Source organism: Neomonachus schauinslandi, chromosome 1 (assembly GCF_002201575.2).
Source record: "Neomonachus schauinslandi chromosome 1, ASM220157v2, whole genome shotgun sequence".
Lineage (NCBI taxonomy): Eukaryota > Metazoa > Chordata > Mammalia > Carnivora > Phocidae > Neomonachus > Neomonachus schauinslandi.
Genome location: NC_058403.1, coordinates 198,470,823 through 198,492,046, shown reverse-complemented (window position 1 = coordinate 198,492,046; position 21,224 = coordinate 198,470,823). Strand labels below are relative to the sequence as shown.

General features: G+C 48.8%; 1 protein-coding gene across 4 annotated transcripts in view; it reads right to left on the bottom strand.

The window, feature by feature from the left end:
- Positions 1-21,224, bottom strand: part of KIF9 (kinesin family member 9) — a 42,765-nt gene that overhangs the window by 3,016 nt on the left and 18,525 nt on the right. For 2 of the 4 annotated variants that reach the window (XM_044921746.1, XM_044921752.1), the window contains 10 exons: positions 16,129-16,197; positions 15,311-15,415; positions 13,459-13,514; positions 12,605-12,695; positions 11,991-12,124; positions 10,530-10,721; positions 8,720-8,934; positions 5,535-5,711; positions 5,125-5,240; positions 4,615-4,719 (listed from right to left, as the gene is read on the bottom strand). In XM_044921746.1, the coding sequence (XP_044777681.1) occupies positions 4,615-4,719; positions 5,125-5,240; positions 5,535-5,711; positions 8,720-8,934; positions 10,530-10,721; positions 11,991-12,124; positions 12,605-12,695; positions 13,459-13,514; positions 15,311-15,415; positions 16,129-16,197 (1,260 nt within the window). The remainder of the gene's footprint in view (positions 1-4,614; positions 4,720-5,124; positions 5,241-5,534; positions 5,712-8,719; positions 8,935-10,529; positions 10,722-11,990; positions 12,125-12,604; positions 12,696-13,458; positions 13,515-15,310; positions 15,416-16,128; positions 16,198-21,224) is intronic. The other 2 variants (XM_044921750.1, XM_044921754.1) reach the window with 1 other exon arrangement.

Genomic DNA, 21,224 nt, shown 5'->3' with positions numbered 1-21,224 from the left:
TGAGGGTGGAGCTCCTCATGATGGTTTAGTGTCCTTATAAAGAAAGGAAGAGAGAGAGAGAGACAGCTCTCTCTCTCTCTCCACAAACACATGCCTAGGAAAGCCATGTGAGCACACAGCAAGAAGATGGTTGTTTACAAGCCAGGAAGAAGGCCTTCACCAAGAAGCAAATCTGCCAGCACCTTGATCTTGGACTTCTCAGCCTCTAGAACCATGAGAAAGAAATGTCTATTGTTTAAGATCCAAGCCTATGGTATTTTGTTATAGCATCCCAAACTGACTAAGGCACCTCCTGATATGATGTACCATGAAGTATGTAACATCATTTCTGTGGTATTCCTGCCCAAAATGCATAACTAGAATTTAAATCACGAGAAAATATCACACAAACCTAAACTGAGGGACATTCAACCAAAAAAACTGGCCTGGACTCTTCAAAAATATAAAAATCATACACAAGGAAAGACTGAGGAATTGTTCTAGATTAAAGGAGACATGGCAACTAAATGTAATGCATGATTCTAGACCGGATCCTGGACAGGGTGGGAAGGGAGAATAATCATAAAGGACATCATTAGGACAACTGCAAAAGCTGAATATGGACTTCGGATTAAATAATATAGTTGCATCATTGTTAATTTTCCTGATTTCAACTACTATATCATGATTATGTAAGAGAATGTACTTGTTCTTAAAAAATAAACACTGAATACTTAGAAGTAAAAAAACAAAGAATAAAATGTTCTAAAATTCACTGTGGTTATGGTTGCATTTAACTGTGGGTATATGAAAAACCACTGAATTGTACACTTTAAATGGGTGAATTGTATGGTATATAAATTACATCTCAAAGTTATTTTTTTTTAAGATTTTATTTATTTATTTGACAGAGAGAGACACAGTGAGAGAGAGAGGGAGAAACAGACTTCCCGCCGAGCAGGGAGCCCGATATGGGTTCAATCCCAGGACCCTGGGATCATGACCTAAGCTGAAGGCAGACGCTTAATGACTGAGCCACCTAGGCACCCCTATCTCAAAGTTATTTTTTTAAAAAAGCATGAAATAAGAGTTTATAAAAAATGACCAAGTAGGGCGCCTGGGTGGCTCAGTTGGTTAAGCGACTGCCTTCGGCTCAGGTCATGATCCTGGAGTCCCAAGATCGAGTCCCGCATCGGGCTTCCTGCTCGGCAGGGAGTCTGCTTCTCCCTCTGACCCTCCCCCCTCTCATGCTCTCTCTCTCTCTCAAATAAATAAATAAAATCTTTAAAAAAAAAAATGACCAAGTAAATTTGAAGAAGAACCAAATAGAATTTTTAGACATGGCTGATTAGACATAGCTGAAGAGGGCGTTAATAAACTAAAACAGGAATGTAAAGAAATTACCCAAATTACAGTATAGAGATGAGGAGCTGGAAGAAATGACTGATTTTAAGAAATACAGAGGACATAATGAGAAAGTCTAATATGCATCTAATCAGAATCCTAGAAGAGAGAATAAAAATAAAAAGACAGTATTCAAAAAGATAAGGCTCCAATATCCCTTCCTGATAAAAATACTCAATGAACTAGGTACAGAAGAGAACTTTTTCACCCTGATAAAAGAAAGGTTCTAAGAAGGAACTTCATTTTTTAAAAGTTTTTTATTTATTTAAGTAATCTCTACACCCCATGCAGGGCTCAAACTCACAACCCCGAGATCAAGAGTTGCATGCTCTTCTGAGCCAGCCAGGTGCCCCCTAATAATGAACTTCAAAGCGTGTTGCTCAGAGGGTGTTCCCTGGACTAGCCACACAGGCATCATCTAGGAGCTTATCAGAAAAGCAGAATCTCAGGCTCCGCCCCAGGGCTGCTGTGTCAGACTCTGTATTCTAAGAGCCTGGTGATTCCTGTGCACGGCAGAGTGAGAAGTGCTGCTCTACGACTCTTCTTTTCTAGGAAAACCCCACAGCTAACATCATACTTAAGAGTGAAAGAATGAATACCTTCCCCCTAAGGTCAGAAACCAGACAAAGATGGCAACTGTCACCTCTTATTTCAACTTTGTACCAGAGGTTCTAGCCAGGAAAATTAGGCAAGAAAAAGATATAAAAGGCATCAGATTGGAAAGGAAGAAGTAAAACTATTTGTATTTGTAGATGACATGATCTTATATGCATAAAGTCCTAAGGAATCCACTAAAAAACTATTAGAATTAATAAATGAGTTCAACAAAAAATAAATAAATAAATAAATGAGTTTAGCAAGGTGACGGAATACCAAATCATTATACAAAAACCAACTGTATTTCTATACAAATAAAATGAACAATCCAAAAATGAAATTTAAAATACAATTCCATTCATAATAGCATCAAAAAGAATAAAATACTTGGGAATAAATTTTTTTTAAAGTACAAAACTTAAACTCTGAGAAGTACAAAACTCCACTGAAAGAAATTGAAGACTTAAGCAAATAGAAAGATAGCCTATGTTCATGGATTTGAAGACTTAATATTGTTAGGATGGCAATATTCCCCAAAGTAATCTATAAATTCAACACAACCCTGGTCCCAGCTGGCTTCTTTGCATAAACTGACAAGCTGGTCTGAAAATTTGTATGGAAATACAAGGAACCCTGAATAGTCAAAACAATCTTGAAAAAAAAGAACAAAGATGGAGAATTCATTCTTTGCAATTTCAAAACTAACTACAAATCTACAGTAACCAAGACATTATAGTACTGGTATAAAGACAGACATATAGCCCTGCGTCGGGCTCCCTGCTCAGCAAGGAGTCTGCTTCTCCCTCTCCCTCTGCCCCTCCCCCCCACTCATGCATGCTCTCTCTTTCTCTCAAATAAATAAATAAAATCTTAAAAAAAACCCAACAGAATAACTACAACAAACCAGAGTTAAACACAAAAGAGAAATGACAAACGGGAAAATATTTGCAGCTCATATTATAAGAGCCAATCTTCCCAGTATATCAAGACTTCCTACAAATTAATAAGAATAAAGACCAAAAAACGATAGAAAAATAGGCAAAAATACAGATAGGCAATTTACAGGAAAAGAAATTAAAATGGCACTTAAACATATGAAAAGCTCAACTTCATTTATAATAACAGAAATATAAATTAAACCTCCCCTGAGAGGCCATTTTCTCCTTTCAAATTGGAAAAAAACAAAAAGCAGGATAATATATCTTGTGGTGAAGCTGTGGAGGTACAGATGGGTCCAGCTCTAAGCAGGTGATCTGGCACCATCCATTAAAAGTACACATGTCCGGGGCGCCTGGGTGGCTCAGTCGTTAAGTGTCTGCCTTCGGCTCAGGTCATGATCCCGGGGTCCTGGGATCGAGCCCCGCATCAGGCTCCCTGCTCCACGGGAAGCCTGCTTCTCCCTCTCCCTCCCCCTGCTTATGTTCCCTCTCTCGCTGTGTCTCTCTCTGTCAAATAAATAAATAAAATCTTTAAAAAAAAATAAGTACACATGTCCTTGTGACCAAAAAATTCACTTCTACAAAACTTAACTTTCACGTATATTCACTCATGTGAATTCGCACTTGCACAAGGTTATCACAATATTGGTACTGTAAACAAACGGAACTGCCCAAATGTTCAATATGAGATGGGTTAAGTACATTTTGATACATCCTCACAATGGAGTACTAGTATACAGCTTTAAGAAAAAAAAGAAATGGAATGATCTTCAGGATACACTATTTAGTGGGAAAGGCAAGATACAGCACAATGCGCAATGGGAACACAAGAAACAAGTGACAGGGGTTCCCTGTCAGAGAGGATGGGGGACTGGGTATTTGTATTTATATTTTTTAAAGGATGTGCTCCCTTCGGCAATCTCCATCTGCACCTGCTACCTGCTGTATAAGAACGGCCTGTGGGGGCCGCCTGGGTGGCTCAGTCGGTTAAGCATCTGCCTTAGGCTCAGGTCATGATCTCAGAGTCCTGGGAGAGAGCCCTACTGGGCTCCCTGCTCAGTGGGGAGTCTGCTTCTCCCTCTCTCTCTGCCCCTCCCCCTCTACCCCCGCTCATGCTCTTTCTCTCAAATAAATAAAATCTTAAAAAAAATAAAAAGAACAGCCTATGGGCACACCATGGGCCCTCTGTGTTCTGGCTCCAGACTGAGCCTCAGAACAAGCCCCTCTGCTCGGGCCCAACCTGCTTAGGGAGGAGAGTGCAGGCCCAGCCTGTGGCCAACACCCAGTCTAGCTTTGCCTCAGCTGCATGTGGTTCTCTGTCCCCTGCCTCCTATTTGTGGTGGCCCCCACTGGAGAGGCGGTCCCCAACAGGCAGTGGTCCCAGGAGATTCCCAGTGGTCTCAGGAGATTCCCAGACCCTACCCTGGGCTGTGAACCACACATGGGCCAGCTTAGCTCCCAATAACCATCTCTGGGTCTGTAGGGCCCCTGCTGGATTTAACCCAATCTAGGACTCTGTAGAGTTGGCAGAAGATACCCACTGACTCTGGGTGACTCTGTATTTCCCTTGGCTGGCATATTCCTTCTTTGCCTCTCCAAAGTGGGAAGTGTGATCTTGGGTGTCCTAATAATGTGATCTCTGAGGCCCCACCTTCCTGGAGACATGACCCCCCCCCCCCCCCCCCTGCCCAGTTACCTTCTGTTCTGTCTTGACTTTGGCATTGTAGAAGGAGATGGAGTCAGGGCCCTCTGGCAGCATCATCTGCTGCAGCTGGCTGAACTTGTCCTGGTCATCTTCTCCCTAGGGGAGGCTCAACTCAGCATAGTCCCTTCAGCCTGCCATTGTTAGGAACTTCCCTGACAGGGCCTGGCGGGGGGGGGCATCAGGGCAGCCCCTTGCAGGGTTTGTAAACCCCCATGCAGGGTAGCTCACAGCCCCTGGTCCCATATTTGCCAGACATCCTGTAGCTGCCACCTGGGCAGGATGAGCCACTCTGGAAAGGTGGCAATAGCAAGTGATGTTTTCTGTGTCCCCATCCTCCATAACTGGGGAGACCTGGACCTGTCCATCTGCCTGGGCCAGCCGTGGGAGAAGCTGGGAGCAGCCTAAACACGGCCATGTTTGCGGAGAAAACAGAGGACAAAGGGTACTGCCCACCAACCTGTGCTCATCCACTGTCCCCACGCCGGCCCCTGTGCCACTCACCAGAGCCACGAGCCTGCTGATAGGCACCATGCCTGGCCGGATGCCACTAGCTGGCTTCAGTGACACTTGCATGTCCTCGGGGATGAAGAAGGACTCGTTGTACCAGATATCAAATTCTGCAAGGAGGCAGGAAGACAGCACTGTGAGGTGTTGGGGAGGCCCTGAGGAAGCAGGTAAAGCCTGTGTGTGTGCCTGTCACAGGCTCACCCTCTTCTTCGCTTCCTGCTCTAGGGTCTCACCCTTTCCTGTCTCCCTCTCCAGCTCTCAGAGTCCTGGAAACACTTCAAAGCCCCTGTCCAGCCCCAGCTGTCAGAGAGAAGCTCTGAAGCCACTTCGAGAACCCAGGTGATGGCCTTGCCCTCTGCCTCCCGGGACATCAGGTGGCCGGCCGACCTTCCCAAATGGCACACCCGTGAGCAGGCGGTGGCGACACTGATCCACCAAGTGCTGGCAGTACTGGATCTCAGCCCTGAGGTCACGCAGGTCCTGATACTCAGCCCGGTACTGCTTCTTGAGGTCTTTCAGCTTCAGGATCATCAGGAATTCCTCCTCGTCGATGATCATCAGCCCCTTGTTCTCGTACTCGCCTACAGGGACAGAGGAGGTCAGAGAACGAGGTGTTCACTTGGGGCGCGGGGAGGGAGGAATTCTGGAAAGAGGGAACCAAATGCTGGCAAAACACGAAGACCAGACACCAGAGGAAGGGCTGGGCTGTGGGGCCGGGGTGGGCAAAGCACGAGGAGGCCAGGCCACCAGGCCACGTCTCACCGGAAGAGGGAGTTCAGCTCAGAGGGGGCCACAAGGGCAACTTTAAGAACAGGAGGGGTGCGCAGGGGAGAGGGTAGAGATGGAGCATGCTTCACACTTATTTTGGTCTTAAACCTTACTGGCCAAACATAGTTCAGGAGTCACCTCAATTAAGTGGATGTCTACCTTTTTTGTGAGTCGTATACATGAACTGCCACCACAGGCTAGTACCACAAGGCACCTGGGCAAGGTTATTAAGAACAGAGCGCGTAAATCTGTATTATGTCAAGAGGCTGTAAGAGGCTCCAGGAGGAGAGGGGTCAGTTGTGCTGTCATCTCATGGTCTCGGCATGAGCTTTTAAGGTCTGTCAGATGAGGGTTGCTGAGTTAAGACAAAATAACATGGTCTGTGGAGCCATTCACTCAGCCGGCCACTGCCCACGGGACCTAGAAAGCTCACCACAGGCATCATGTCAATCGCACCAGGGCTGTGGGGCTTCCACCCTAGGGAAACCCGGAGAGTGAGGAGGGGAGGCGCATAAGGCAGTCTCCAGGTGTCCTTCCACTGATACTCAGTGGGGAAAAATTAAGGTACACTGTCACACCATTTATGGACAGGCAGTTAGAATCTTGAATTTGTCCCAATTCAGGAAGTCTAGAGAGGGAGGGTACAGAGTGGCCCCCCCCCCACGTCCCTCCCCTTCAGTGCAGAGCGGCCTGGTCTGTGTGCTGTGGGCAGTCCCCAGTGTGGTCACTGTGATAGACACAAGTCCTTTACAGAGTAAAGTCTTTACAGTATTCTGATGACACGGGGAGGGACCGTGAACACCTTGTGTCCCACCGGGGGGTTCTTGGATTATTGCCAAGGAAAAAACTTCAAAGAGTTGAACCTAAAATGATTTTTCATTTTTCTTTCACAAAACACTAATTAACATGCCAAATTTCCTGACCTGGCTGGGCCAATAAGTGGCTATCAATCAAAATGAATCAAAAAACAAATTTACCTGATCTATTCCCTCAAGATAAAAGTATTTTATTTAGTATTTTAACAACCAATGGGAAAACAACTCACATTGGAGGGAAAGAGCAAAAATGTGTGTTTTTGGGCACCTGGGTGGCTCAGTCAGTTAAGCGTCTGCCTTCCGCTCAGGTCATGATCCCAGGGTCCTGGGACTGAGCCCCACACATCAGGCTCCCTGCTCAGCAGGGAGCCTGCTTCTCCCTCTCCCTCTGCCCCCCACTTGTGCTCGCTCTCTCTCTCTCAAATAAAATCTTTAAAAAAATGTTTTTATACTGATAGATAAAATTTTAAATATTTTATTTCATTTTAAGTTTTTATTTATTTGAGTAATCTCTACACCCAACATGGGGCTCGAACTCAAGACCCTGAGATCAAGTCATATGCTCTTCCGACTGAGCCGGCCAGGCACCCCCAAATTTTAACTATTTTAAAATATTGTTTGTTTAATCTTCATCTCATTCCTTAAAAATATCTGTTTTCAGGAATATTTAGGCATAAATGATATGTCAGCATAGCATGAATATGTATTATTTAAGATATGTAAATAGGTAATAAGAAGTTGCATAGACTAAGAAGGTGTGGGCAGAAGGGACAAAGAAGTCCTTGGTCCCGTAAGATCTTCACCCTGGAGGTTCTGGGTTGGGGCCTATCTGGAGCTACCATGACCAGCCCTCCCCCATGCCCACACCCATGGAGGCTTAGCCCTCTGGAATAGTGCGTCACAGTTGGTCTGTAGAGTATGAGCAAAGTGGCCTCACGAATTTGGAGTTGCCCTCTGAGACGTAAATGAGTAAAGTGCACATCTCACTGTGAGATGAGCCACCTGGCCTGCAGAAATAAAACAAATGACATCTGCAGATGCCCCGACGGATCACCGCCTAGGAAGCCCGCCTGGAATAGGGCTGTGATTTAGCCAGGGAAAGCCCAGTAACCTCCAATGTGCCCTGTCGGGAGGACAATGGAACCAGCAATGTGAACAAGAATGTGGCTTCTGAACCTCTGGCCCCAGAGTCAGGATGGTTACTCATTAAAATGCAGGTTCTGGGCCTTGCTCCAGATCGCCTGAGTTAGAACCAGTAGTCAGGGCCTAGGAGTCTGTGTTTGATCAGCCCTCTCCGAGAAGTCCTCCGCACACTCAAGGTGTGAGGGCACCTCAGGGCAGCGCTGAGCGCTGTCCGCCACTGGGACAAGGGCACCAGGGTCAGGGTAACCAGTGAGCACCCTCCCCACACTGAGGTCCCTGCTCTCTGAGCCTGAGGACCCCCCCCCACACACACACATACCACCTGCCTTAGGAGACTAGACTTTGCCAGGCCAGCATGGGTGTTGAGGATTTGGCATGAGGAATGATCTCAGTGACAATGACTCCCTAGGCCCTCTGGTACCCATATTCTCTTTCCCTCCTCAGTTTCTTGTGTCTTAACCAGCACCCCCATACCAATCAGACTACCCTGGGCAGTGAGGAGACCACACGAGGACCTAGGGCCCTTGTGGGGGTCACCAGCTGCCCATCTCCCTGGGGAGGCCTCTATAAAACCAAAGGCCTGCTTCTCCACTGGGAGCAGCACATATCAGGGAGAAGGCCCAGCACTTAGGTCTGAGATAACAAAATAATGGGAGGCCCACAGGCGAAGGCTGACTGACAGGGAAGGAGCCTAAGCCTCCCCGGGGCTGACTAGAGCCACATGATGACCCAGGCGTGAAGACCACACTTCCACATGCCCTGCTGGCCCCCACCCACCTCAGTCTCCTGTGCCCAAGACGGCCCTGTTTAGAGCAGGATGACTCAGCTCCCACAGCCCCTGGCCACCTTCCTACCACATTCACCTTGCTTCTCCCGGAGTGACTTCTGAAAATTTAGTGCCTCCTTGGTCATGTCCATCTCCCGCTTGATGGCATTGATGCGCTGTGTGGTCTCACTGGCCCTTTTCCTCCGCTCGTTCAAGATGGACTTGTTCTCTTTGAAGATGCGGTTGATCTCACTGCCCCGCTCATTCTTAAAGTCCTCAAAGGCCACAGGTTTGGGGGGTGGGGTACTGGGCCTGAAGACAGAAGGGGAAGGGAAGGGGAGCCAGAGCCCAGCACCTCGCCTCTCTTCCCGGGGGGAGGAGCAGGGGGCTTCTGTGGGCCGGAGGCCAGAACTCCCAGGCACCCTGTGCAGGAACCACTCCCCGGTCTCCGTCTCTCCCCGCACGCAAGGACACGTGACCACAGCAGAAAGTGAGGACAGCAAGGAAAAGCGTAGGAAACAGAAAACAAAGCAAAAAACCATGCACTACCTACTGGCAACTACACCTTGGTGTATCTCCTTCAGGGATTTCTTTGATACAATGTTTGAGGTCATGCAGTAGATATAATTTTACATCTTACATTTTTCACAGAGGCATTCCTTCATGCTCTAAGGCACTCTGAGAACTCTACTCTGGTTAATGAGATATAAGGTGAAGTGTTGGGGACCAGGGGGTGTGGACTGTCTGCAACTTCCTTTGAAATGCATCAAGAGGCGCCTGGGGGGCTCAGTCAGTTGAATGGCTGGCTCTTGGTTTTAGTTCAGGTCGTGATCTTGGGGTTCTGGGATCAAGCCCCGCGTCGGGCTCCCTGCACAGCAGGGAGTCTGCTTCAGGATTCTCTCTCTCTGTCCCTCCCCCTGCTCACTCACACTCTCTCTCAAATCAATGAATCTTAAAAAAAAAAAAAGTTAGGGGCACCTTGGCTCAGTCAGTTAAGCATCACCTTCAGCTCAGGTCATGATCCCTGGGTCCTGGGATCGAGTCCCGCATCGGGCTCCTTGCTCAGCAGGGAGTCTGCTTCTCCCTCTCCCTCTCCCCCTCCCCACTGCTTGTGTGTGTGCTCTCTCTCTCGAGTTCTCTCTCAGATAAATAAATAAAACCTTTAAAATATAATAAAAAAATTTTAAAAAGTTAAAAAAAAAAAAGAAATGCATCCAAAAAATAAGAGGGATGGAGAGAAAGACAGATGCATGATGAAGTAAGTAATGTGTTAAATGTAGAATCAAGTGGGTGTTTGCTGTACAGTACTTTCAACTTCTCTGAGTTCTTGGAAATGTTCACCTGCTGGGGAAAAAATTCTTCATGCACATCCTCGTACATCCCAAGGGCAGAGATGATAATTCACTTAGTACCTTTTCCGTAATGTTAGCTACTGAAGGTGTTTCCCAAAATTGTTTTTGGCTTTTTAAATTAATGATGCAATGAACATCCGTTTGCATAAATCTCTGTCCACATCTCTGTTTCCTCAGGATACATTACTGGACACTCAATTGCTGGCCCGCCAGGGAGAGGAACTGAGTAGCTATAGAGGAAGGGGTCTCATGCCTTGAGAATTTGGGGCCTTTTGAACGCTTTAGTTATTTTTTTCAATGTAAATGTAATTATTTAAATAACTGCTATTTGAAGGGCCTAAAATGATCCCATGTATAACTGCGTATATTGGAGGACTCCTGAGGTAGGACCATTTCACCTGTGGATAAGCCATCACGTTGCTTCTTTCTGGACTGTGCTCCTAGTCTTTGTCTATTATCCCCTATTTTATTTCTCATCTATCTGCAGGCGCTCTTGACATGCTGAGGATCACACTCTGGTTTTGAATGATCTGGTGAACTTGCATGAGGTGTTACCTGGGTGGGCGTGATTCCTCCTTCGGGGAGTCTGAGGGAAGAGGCTCAATGCTGGAGGTCTCCCGGTCCCGCAGAGGCAGCTCTTTGACATCCCCCTCCTTGGAGGACAGGGTCAGCTGGGTCTTGGAGGTAGAGACCTCCAAATCCTTGCCACTCACAGGGCTGCTGGCACCTTCCTTTTTTGCTGAGGAGCTGGAAGGAGAAGGCAGGGAGGCCCCAGGGCTCAGTCATGGGCAGTAAGGTGTCTCTGGTACTTAGGGGAGTGACATTTCCAAACCCTCAGACATCAGAAGTCCCATCCCAGCCAGGAGACACCTGGGAAAACTAGGCAGGCTCCAGGTCTGAAAGCGGCTGGACCTGTGGGGCAGGCCACAGGCTCCCGAAGCATCCGGGCTGCTGAGGTCTTGATCACACAGGCCTCCCGGGGAACGGGTGGCAGAGCTCCCACCCAGGGTAGGTCTGTCTGCGGACCAAAGGTAAAGCAAGACATGTCTGCCCTGCTGCCCTGACCAGTCCACGACCTGCTCTCCCGCCTCCACGAGTGCCCACACCCACCCCCAGGAAAGTAGCTGCCCTCGCTCTCCAAGTGATGGTGCCCAGGGTCTTCCTCCTCAGAGAGGCACATCTGAGCCGGCCTGAGCCGTCAGGAGGAGGCCAGGGGCCTCGGCAACCCCTGCTACCCGACTCCTGTTCTGCATGGAACAGTTTTCTACAGTCAGCTCTGGCCTGTGTTTCTTTAGCAGATGGAATAACAGCAACACCACATTCGCACTGCCTACTTTCTAGGTACAGGGACTGCCTTCACCCATTTATCTTCCCAATAACCCCCCTGACTTTAAAGTTACTTGTGCCTATTAGGATTCCCAATTTAGGGAGAAGGAAATGGAAGCACAGAGAGGCTGTCATGCCTCCCACGAGGTGACCCCTTCAGTGAGAGGAGCCTCCTAGAGCCTGTGTTCACGTCCACCACTACCAGCATCTTCCAGGGACGGCATCTCATTAAGTGAGCCTTGACACTCCTCTCACCCAGCACACACAAATGATTCTTGTTTGGAAGGTGAACTGGGGTTTTTAGGTGACATGAGTACCAGGGAGCTGGGTCACAAAAGGACTCCGGTTAGGGGTGGTTTCCGCATGTAGTACTGGGGGTAGGGGGGTGCTAGCCCGGCTTCTCTCTTCCACTCTATCACTCCTCAGTGGTGTGACCTTGGGAGTGATTTCGCCTCTCCGAGCTTTGCTATCTACATCAGTAAAATGGAGACATGAACTCCTACCTCCTGGGGTTGCTGTGTGGATAAGAGGTAACCAGCACAGCCTGGGCCCCACAGATGTTGCTAGTATTGGCAGGCAATACGAGCAACTGGGACCACCCAGTAGCAAAGACACTAGCTTGTGTCCTCTCTTTCACCAGCCAAGGAGGGCCAGATGCTCAGCAGGTAAAGCAACAGGAAGGTTCCTCACCTGAGCTGTTCTTTGAACATCTTCTTGGACTTGGATTTCTTCCCAGGTTTGGTAGAGTAAGGGATGACCCCGAGTCCGAAGCCTTGTCCATCAGACTCACCCACTAGGTGGCCATCAACGTCCACAAGCCCTGCCTGGAGAGAGGCCAGCCACAGGGCCGAGGGTTAGATTAAGGGTTTTGGCCTGTGGAGGACCCAAGTATACATGTACCCAGGTGGGCATGTTCACCCCACACGCCAAGATAGCAGGCCTAGGCTGCTAGCTTCAGGCTATCTCCAACAGCACTATCTCTGATCACCCTACCAACGTCCATGTTCCACATCAAATCCACTCGATGGTCTGGTGTCTCCTTGAGGATCTTAAGGCCCATCTCCAACCTAACTCCAGGAATTGGTCTTGTTTATGGTCATGTTTATGGTCATGTCTCCAACATTGTAGATCATTTTGAATTCATGTATGGTTTACTCTTGCATGGGTCCCACTCAACCTGGTGTTACCATTATCTGTTGCAACCCCAGATCTGCTCTAATGCGGAACACCTGCTATTTCTGGAAAGGTCTGGAGATGGAAAAAGTCTGACATGAATGCTGTCAACAAGAAGTAACCATGCATACCTTCTGGACTGCAGAGATGGCGGCAAAGTCATTCTTGTCTATGAGGGTGTATTTCCTGCGCAAAGTGGACTCCACTTCCTGCTCCTGTTGGCTTGAAAGAGAGAATGAGAGAACACCTCGCACTTTGGCGCTAGGCTGAACCTTCCAGAGCAAGAACCAAGTATGGGAATTAGAAGTCATTTGGGTGTGGCCCCTTGGGATGGAACCATACCCTCATCATGAACCAGACTAGACCAAACAAGCCCATTCCACACCCCGATTCCTCAGGGCACACACCCACTGTCCAGCCCTAAAATCCGCAGTGGCCACCCTTATGTGCCAGGCACTTCTGCTCCAAAACTTTAACAAGGACTGTAAGCCTGCCTCAGGACCATGCTTTCCCACCCAGGTTCTATCTTTACAAGGCCCTTGGGAATCATGTGACCCATGTCTGTGCTACTACCCAGCATGAGCTGCTCAGTCTACAGGTGTGTCTGCACCCAAATAAACTGCAAATGACTCCTGAAGTGGGGGTTGGGCACAGGGAGTATTCACGATGCCCTGCTCTGGCCACACTCAGGGCTGGTACTCCAGAAGGACCTCCCGTCTAATTAATGAACTCAGGAAACACCCACCGGGGACCACTTCCTCTCTGAGCTGTCCTTGATTAGAGGGCTCTCCTCCCCACTTCCCCCAGGGGAAAGGGAGGGCTGGAGGATCTGAGAGCTCAGGGGCCTGGGCACACCCCAAGGACTCTGAGTTGGCTTCTCACCCATGAGAAACAGGGCAGTGTGCTTAGAGGCCACACCTTGACCATGGGAAATGAAAATGGCAGCCTGATGTAGAAGTCAGGTGGGTGGGTGGGGGTCCCTTACCTCAGCACTACCCGGAACTGGCTGAACACCTCCTGGATCTGTCTGAGGTTGATGATCTGGAGGGAAGACAGCAAGGCAGAGAGGTTGGGCTTCAGGCAGCACAGGACTGAGGGTGTGTCTATGGTTAGCAGAGAAACCAGGACTCTTCGGCTAACCCTTGATCATCTACCTTAAGAATGGAACATCTGAAATCTCCTCAAGAACAGAGAAACGGGTGCCTGGGTGGCTCAGTAATTGGGCATCTGCCTTCAGCTCAGGTCATGATTTCCAGGTCCTGGGATTGAGCCCTGCGTCGCGCTCCCAGCTCAGTGGGGAGCCTGCTTCTCCCTCTCCCTCTGCTTCTCCCCCTGCTTGGCTCTGTCTCTCTCTCTCAAATGAATAAATAAAATCTTAAAAAAAAAAAAAAAAGAACAGAGAAACAATTGATTCATAGTTTTCAAACTAAGTATTTACTGAGGTTAGGGCGCCTGGGTGGCTCAGTTGGTTAAGCGACTGCCTTCGGCTCAGGTCATGATCCTGGAGTCCCGGGATCGAGTCCCGCATCGGGCTCCCTGCTCAGCAGGGAGTCTGCTTCTCCCTCTGACCCTCCCCCCTCTCATGTGCTCTTTCTCATTCTCTCTCTCTCAAATAAACAAATAAAATCTTAAAAAAAAAAAAAAAGATTCTCTAAAAAAAAAAAAAAAAAGTACTTACTGAGGTTATAAAAATGACCTTCCCTGGAGCTCCTGAGTGGTGCAATCAGTTAAACAGCTGACTCTTGGTTTCGGCTCAGGCTGTGATCTCAGGGTCATGAGATGCAGCCCCGTATCAGGCTCCATGCTCAGCGGGGAGTCTGCTTGAGATTCTCTCTCCCTCTCCCTTTGCCACGCTTGCATGCTCACGCGCTCTCTCTCAAATAAATGAATCTTTAAAAATTACCTTTTCTAAGTGAAGGTCTCTATAAAATTAAAATGACTCTAGTTCTCGAAAATACTAAGAAAAAATTTTAATAAAATTTATGGTCTTCAGCTCTCTCCTGTTTCTACAAGGTTCCATTATGAACTTTCTGTGTGGCACATACACATCTGTGGCTAGAGGAAGGCCAATGGCTTCCCTCTTGGCCCTACAGACCACAAGCATTACCCTTGCCGGAGGGTCATTCTGGGACTAAGCCTCCTCCAAGGCCAGAAGAGCCCACCCCTGTTGTCCCAGGCCTGCCAGTTATAGCTGCCACAGTAACAGGCCTGGGGTGGGGGTGGGGGGGTGATTTGCCATGTAGCTCCCTGATGAGGGGTTTGTTGGCCTGCACTGTAAAAACAGAATGCATCCTTCTCTCTGAGGACCCTTCCCTGTGTGGCTGCGGTCTCTTCCTCCTTGGCCTACTCCAACACAGGCCCTGCATGTCTGCCCTGTGAGCCCACAAGACCATCATCCTTGAATGACCTCACTCCGCCCAGCACAGCTGAGCACCTGAGCTGCAGCAGCTCAGTTAATTCCACTTTGGTTTCCCTCCTCACTCCAAGTACAGGAGGTTGAGCGTTTTGCTGAAGTCACTCAGCAAGGAGACAACTGAGCTCGGATGTGATCCGGGCAGCCTGGCTCCAGGGACCACACCTGTGCCCGGGGTGATGGACCACCCCTGTGTGGTCAAGTGTGTTCAAGGCTGCTGGCCACTCTGAGGGGCACACCCATCCTTGTAACCCTAAACACGGATGCTGAGTCCTCGGTAGGCTGTAGGGCCCGAGGCCAGGGGTCCAGCACCACCCACCCCATACCCACCGCACCCACTCGGTGTGAGGTTCCAAGGCCAGCACAGCACAAGGGGGGGATGCCCAGGAAAGGGAAGGCATGGTCCCAAGGAAAGGCTCCTTACGTCAATCTCATCCAGCGTCCCCTCCAGGTACCTCCGCACCTGGGAGTTGATCTCAGCAATCTGGATTTCATCCATGGGATCATAGTTCACAAGGGTACGGTTGGCCTTGGAGGAGGATGAAGAACATGTCAACAAGCTCCAAACACCTGAGCCCAAGAGGGGCAGCAGGGGTCATTCTGAGAACCGTTCAGGGGAGGTTGGACACAGGGCAGGACCACTGGGTCCTGGCCAGGTGCTCGGGTCACAGAGGGACAAATGGGTCTCGAGAGCCGCCTGACATGGGCTTGCCACTCCAAGCAAGGGGGACTCTGCTGGCTGAGTCTCAGCACACTCTGTAGCATGAGGGCCATGGGAGGAGGGTGGCTGCCTCTGCCTCAAGAGCCCCCCTGGACCGTGAGCAGGCCCAGGCAAGCCACCAGAGGTCTCCCATTCCCACTCTCTGCCCTCAGGGCCCTCTGCTGCCGCCCCCTCCCTCACTGCCCAATCTGCCCCACCTCCCCTGACCTTGACCATCATGCTATCTGCCCCTGCCCTAGCTGCCTGGCACCTGGCCCCCTGCCCCTCGTTCTCCTGTCAACTGTCTGCCTCCGCTCCCTGATATCTGACACCCCTGCCCACATCCTCCTGCTCTTCTAGGATCCCTGCCCTCCAGGCATTCCTGTTCCCCAGGCCCCCTGGCCAAGTCTCCCTGCCTACTTGGCCCTCCCACCCATCTGGCTCCTGTCCACCCAGTCCCTCTGCCCACCTGGTACCCTGACCCGAGCCCCTCTAGCAGCCCAGCCAGCCCCCACTCCAGACCCCTGCCTCAAGCCCCTTACCAGGCTGTCATGGATGGCCAGCTCCTGCTTGAGCAGCACCAGCTCCTTCTCCAGGTTCTTGACCATTCGCTGCCAGAAAACAGTTTGGGGAGGGGCAGGGAGGCCAGTCACAGAGGCCACCCTGCCTCTTCCATATCAAGCCCACAATTCCCTAACCTATGCCTAGACATCCCGGCCCCTCCTGGAAACCCATGGGGTGTGATGTCAGCATCTGGACAATTCCCTCCCCGCTGGTGACTTTTCCCCAACTGGGGTGAGTTTAGGGTCTGCGGGGGCCTCAGCAGTGCCCTGGCCTCTGCCTCTTACAGCAGCGGAGACAGAAGAGAGTGAGCACAGGAACCCACAGGGCAACCTCACACCACAACTCCCGGGAGCTTCAGATTTCTAGTCTACCAGGGTGATGGCCCTCTCAGTGCAGCCCACTGCCACCATGATGCTTTCCAACACAGCCGTACCTTCTACCCTCATCCTTCCCAACCACTGCACAGACATGTCACTGTTCCCTGCTGATAATCAGGTACGTCACCTCTAATATTTTTGCTGCTACAAACAACACTGCACAGCATTTTTGTCCTTCTATCTTTGTGTTTTTGTAGGGTCACACAGGCTCTTTGTGACCTGCCCCCATTACTTCTTCCCTACTGTTCCCCTCCCCCAGCTCATTCCAGTCCTACCAAATTGGCACACTCCCGCCTCTGCCTTGCCTATCCCCTCTGCCCAGGACACTCTTCCCCCAAGTATTGCCCTGGCTCACCCCCACACCTCCCTCAAGTCTTTGTTCAAAAGCTTCTAAATCAGGCACACTTCAATCACCCCACAGAAAACTGCAATCCCCTCCCCACCCCCACACCACTCTTTTTTGCAAATCTTGCTCTAATTTTTTTCATAGCACCTATCACCAACATACCCTAGAGCAGTGCTGTTTAATAGAACTTTCTGTAATGATGGAAATGGTCTCTATCTGTGCCGTGAGCTACATGTAGCTACTGAACACTTGAATGTCACTAGGGTGACCCAGGAAGTGAACTTTTAATTTGATTTAACTAATTTAAATAGCCCCAAGCAAGTAGCAGCTACTGTACTGGATGGTGGAGCTCTAGAACTTAGCTATCTCTTTTTTTTTTTTTTTTAACATTTAAAGAAATCTTTAAAGAGAATCGTATGCAGGCGTACCTGATTTCATTGCACCTTGCTTTACTGAACTTCCCAGATACTGCATTTTTTTACAAATTGAAGGTTTGTGGCAACCCCAGCTCAGGCAAGTCTATTTTTCCAACAGCATTTGCTCACCTCATGTCTCTGTATCACATTTTGGTGATTCTCATATTTCAAACCTTTTCATTTTTACTATATTTGTTATGTGATCTGTGTTCAGTGATTACGACTCGCTGAAAGCTCAGATGATGATTAGCATTTTTTTTGCGATAAAGTATTTTAACAGTTATTTACTTATTATTATTATTATTATTAATTTTTTTTTTTTGCGTAGGCTCCCCGCCCAGCATGGAGCCCGACAGGGGGTTTGAACTCACGCTCCTGAGATCAAGACCGGAGCTGAGATCAAGAGTTGGATGCTCAACCGACTGAGCCACCCAAGTGCCCCATCGAAAAAGCATTCTTAAATTAAGGTATGTACATTTTTTTTAGACACAATGCGACTGCACACTTAATAGACTACAGTATAATGTAAACATAACTTTTATAGGCACTGGGAAACCACAAAATTCATTTAACTCACTTTATTGTGATAGTATATTATAGTTGTCTGGAACTGAACCCACGATATCTCTGGAGGTATGAATATTTAAGGTGTACAACATGATATACATATACATAGTGAAATGATTACTACAGTCAAGTTAATTAACATATCTATCTCCTCACCTAGTGACCATTTTTCTGTGTGTGGTAAGAGCTTCTGAGGTCTCCTCTCTTAGCAAATTTCCAGTATACAATACAATATTATTAACTATGGTCACCATGTTATACATTAGATTCCCAGAACTTATTATCCATTCCATAAATGAGAATTTGTGCCCTTTGACCAACATCTCCCCTTTCCTCGGCCCCTGCCCCTACTCTTCGTAACCACTGCTCTATTCCCTGCTTCTATTAATCTGACCTTTTAGGTTTACATATAAGTGAGATCATGCAATATTTTTCTTTCTGTATCTGGTTTATTTCACTTGGTGTAATGTCCTCCAGGTCCATCTGTGTTGTTGCAAATAGCAAGATCTAGACTCACTTCCTTTTTTTTTTTATATAGTTTATTTAAGTAATCTCTATATCCAACGTGGGGCTCAAACTCACAACCTGAAGATCAAAAGTCACATGCTCTCCCAACTGAGCCAGTCAGGCACCCCTAGACTCCCTTATTTCTTTTATTTATTACCTCTCTCTCTCTCCCACCCTCAGCAGACCATCAGCTCTTTGAGGACAGAGATGTGTGTTTATTTGTATACTAACACTCCAAGTGCTTCAAAAAGTGTCCGGCACATGGTAAGTGCTCTGTAGATTTCAAGTGAATGGATTAATGATATTTCTAGAAACAGGACTGCTGAGTCATTTTACAGTTGATAGATACTGCCCTAGAGTCTTTCAGATGAGAGGTACAAGGGATTTTATGCTGAGAATCTTCACTGTGAAGAGGGCTTCCTTCAGTTGTCAAAAAATGGCCACTGGGGGCGCCTGGGTGGCTCAGTTGGTTAAGTGACTGCCTTCGGCGCAGGTCATGATAGTGGAGTCCCTGGATCGAGTCCCGCATCGGGCTTCCTGCTCGGCAGGGAGTCTGCTTCTCCCTCTGACCCTCCCCCCTCTCATGTGCTCACTCTCTCTCATTCTCTCTCTCTCAAATAAATAAATAAAATCTTAAAAAAAAAAAAAATGGCCACTGGAGGGAGCTCCTGACAACTGGATCCTGGGACTGGTGACCAAAGCTGTGACCAGTCTGCAGCAAGGGGTGACAGAACCCTGGCATCCTGGTGGCTCTGTGGCAATTCAGGGCACAAAGCCTGGGACTCAAAGCACATGACCAGGGTCCAAATCCTGGCTCTGCCCCTCTGGGAAGCCCCAAGATGGTCTCTTTCAGGTAGACTTCCTATGAGGCAACGGGAGAGGCTTGGTGGCCAGCCCCTCCTCTCAGCTGAGGGATCTCCACTCTGGAAGAGACATCATGCCCAGCTAGGGAAAGTCTGCTTGCACTGTTGAGGGTCCCCAGCGGGATGACAGTCCAGTGTGGCATGGGGAGCCGGGCTTAGATCTCTGGGCCAGTCAGGTGATGTGGGAAATGGGCCATCGGCTCCCAGGGTAACCAGCCTCCACGTCGCATCTTGAGAGCATAGGAGCTGCTTCTCCTAATGCCCAGCAGACTTAGTGGCCTCCACCTGGCCCCCCTGTACTGATTGGAGAAGCTGCTCAGAAACACAGGGCTAGAGCAGCAGACCCCACAGAACAGGACCTGGCAGCACCTCCTGGCTGACTGACTCCCTTTTTTTTTTTTGGTACCCTAGGTAGAACACAACACCTGACCAACTCCTTTAAAGGTCAGGGACATTTTCTGGATGGAATCAGCACAGACTCACATGAGTTTCCTGATGGTCAGGGGTTTTCAGCATAAACGTAATAAGGATAATTCAGAAAGTTCTGTTTAAGTAGCACACCAAGCTAGGAGTGGCTCTCTGCCCAGGAAGCTTCCCTCGTTGACCTCCCGCTCCCTGCGGCCTGCAGGCCCTCTCTTCTCTCAGCAGAGCAGAATACCAAGTGTCTCTCTGTTGCTTGTTTATGCCCGAGGCTCGCCAACTTTTACACCCCCTCACAGAATCACAGACTCCCAGAGCGGGAGGGTCACTGGAGTTCATCAGTCCAACCCCTCGTTCAAGGGTGAAAACTCCGAGGCTCAGAGACAACTGGTGGCAGAGGCAGATGAGGAATCCAGTCTCCCACCTTACAACCAGCCCCACCGCCAAGGAAATTCTGTGGAAGCTCCCCCACCACCTTGAAAACAGGCATCGATGCTGAGAATGGTGCTAGAAATAACATAGGCAGGCTGGCTGTAGTCCAGGGAAGGGGGCCACCAAAGTAATTTCTCAGGTCTCTCTCAAGAGCTCATGCTCATAAATGCTGATCATAAAGATTATAAACATGGTCACGTTGGATGTCATGGAGACTTGGTTGGCCAGGACCAATAATGCCCATTTCAGAACAAAAATTACATGGAAGGGCACAGAAGTTCCTGCACAACGCCTACTACCCAGCCAGGTTTGCACGCGGCGATGCGGGGGTCCCGAGCTCAGAGAACACCAGACGAAAATAAATAAAACCTCCAAGCTACAGAAAAGCATAGTAAATAATGCCATGAAACCTGGGAAGACCACCCCAAAACCTGACTTGAACAGCATGCTGCCCTATTGGCTTCAGTTTTTTTGTTTTTCATTTTAAGAGCTAAAACATGGCAGATAAAAATGAAGCCCCTATGAACCTCACTCTAAGTCCATCCCCCCTGACATCCCAGAGGGAACCCCCAGCCTCGGTTTGGTCTTTCCACCCCCATGCTTTTTTCTTTCACTGCACTCGCATCTATCCATCAATGATATTCAGCTTTGCTTTGCACATTTTTAGATTCGGTGGAAATGACAGAGGCTACCGTTTGGCCCACTGCAATCCCACTTGAGATTATCTATGCTTGCAGCTCGAGCCCTGGCTCCCTCCCTCCGTGACTCACTTAGCTACTCTCCTGTTAATTAAAGGCTACTGATCATGGCCCCAACTTCTCACTACACAATGAGCAGCACGAGCTCCGAGCTCCGTTCTGCTCCAAGGCTGTTCACATACATATGCAAAGAGTGCTTCTAGATTGTCCACCCAGAAAGGGACACTGCTGACGTGTACGAGTGAGTGAGTAGAGGACTAGCTAAAATATTTATTGAGCATTTACGCCATGACAGCACTGTGTTAAGGGGTTTCTCCCCGTTATCTTATTCTTCACAACATCTCTTTGAGAGTGGATTCCGCTACTTCTCCAATTTATAATCAAAGACCCCGAGGCTTAGAACGGATAAGCCTCTTGCCGAGGTTAGGCAGCTCATGGAAGGAAAGAG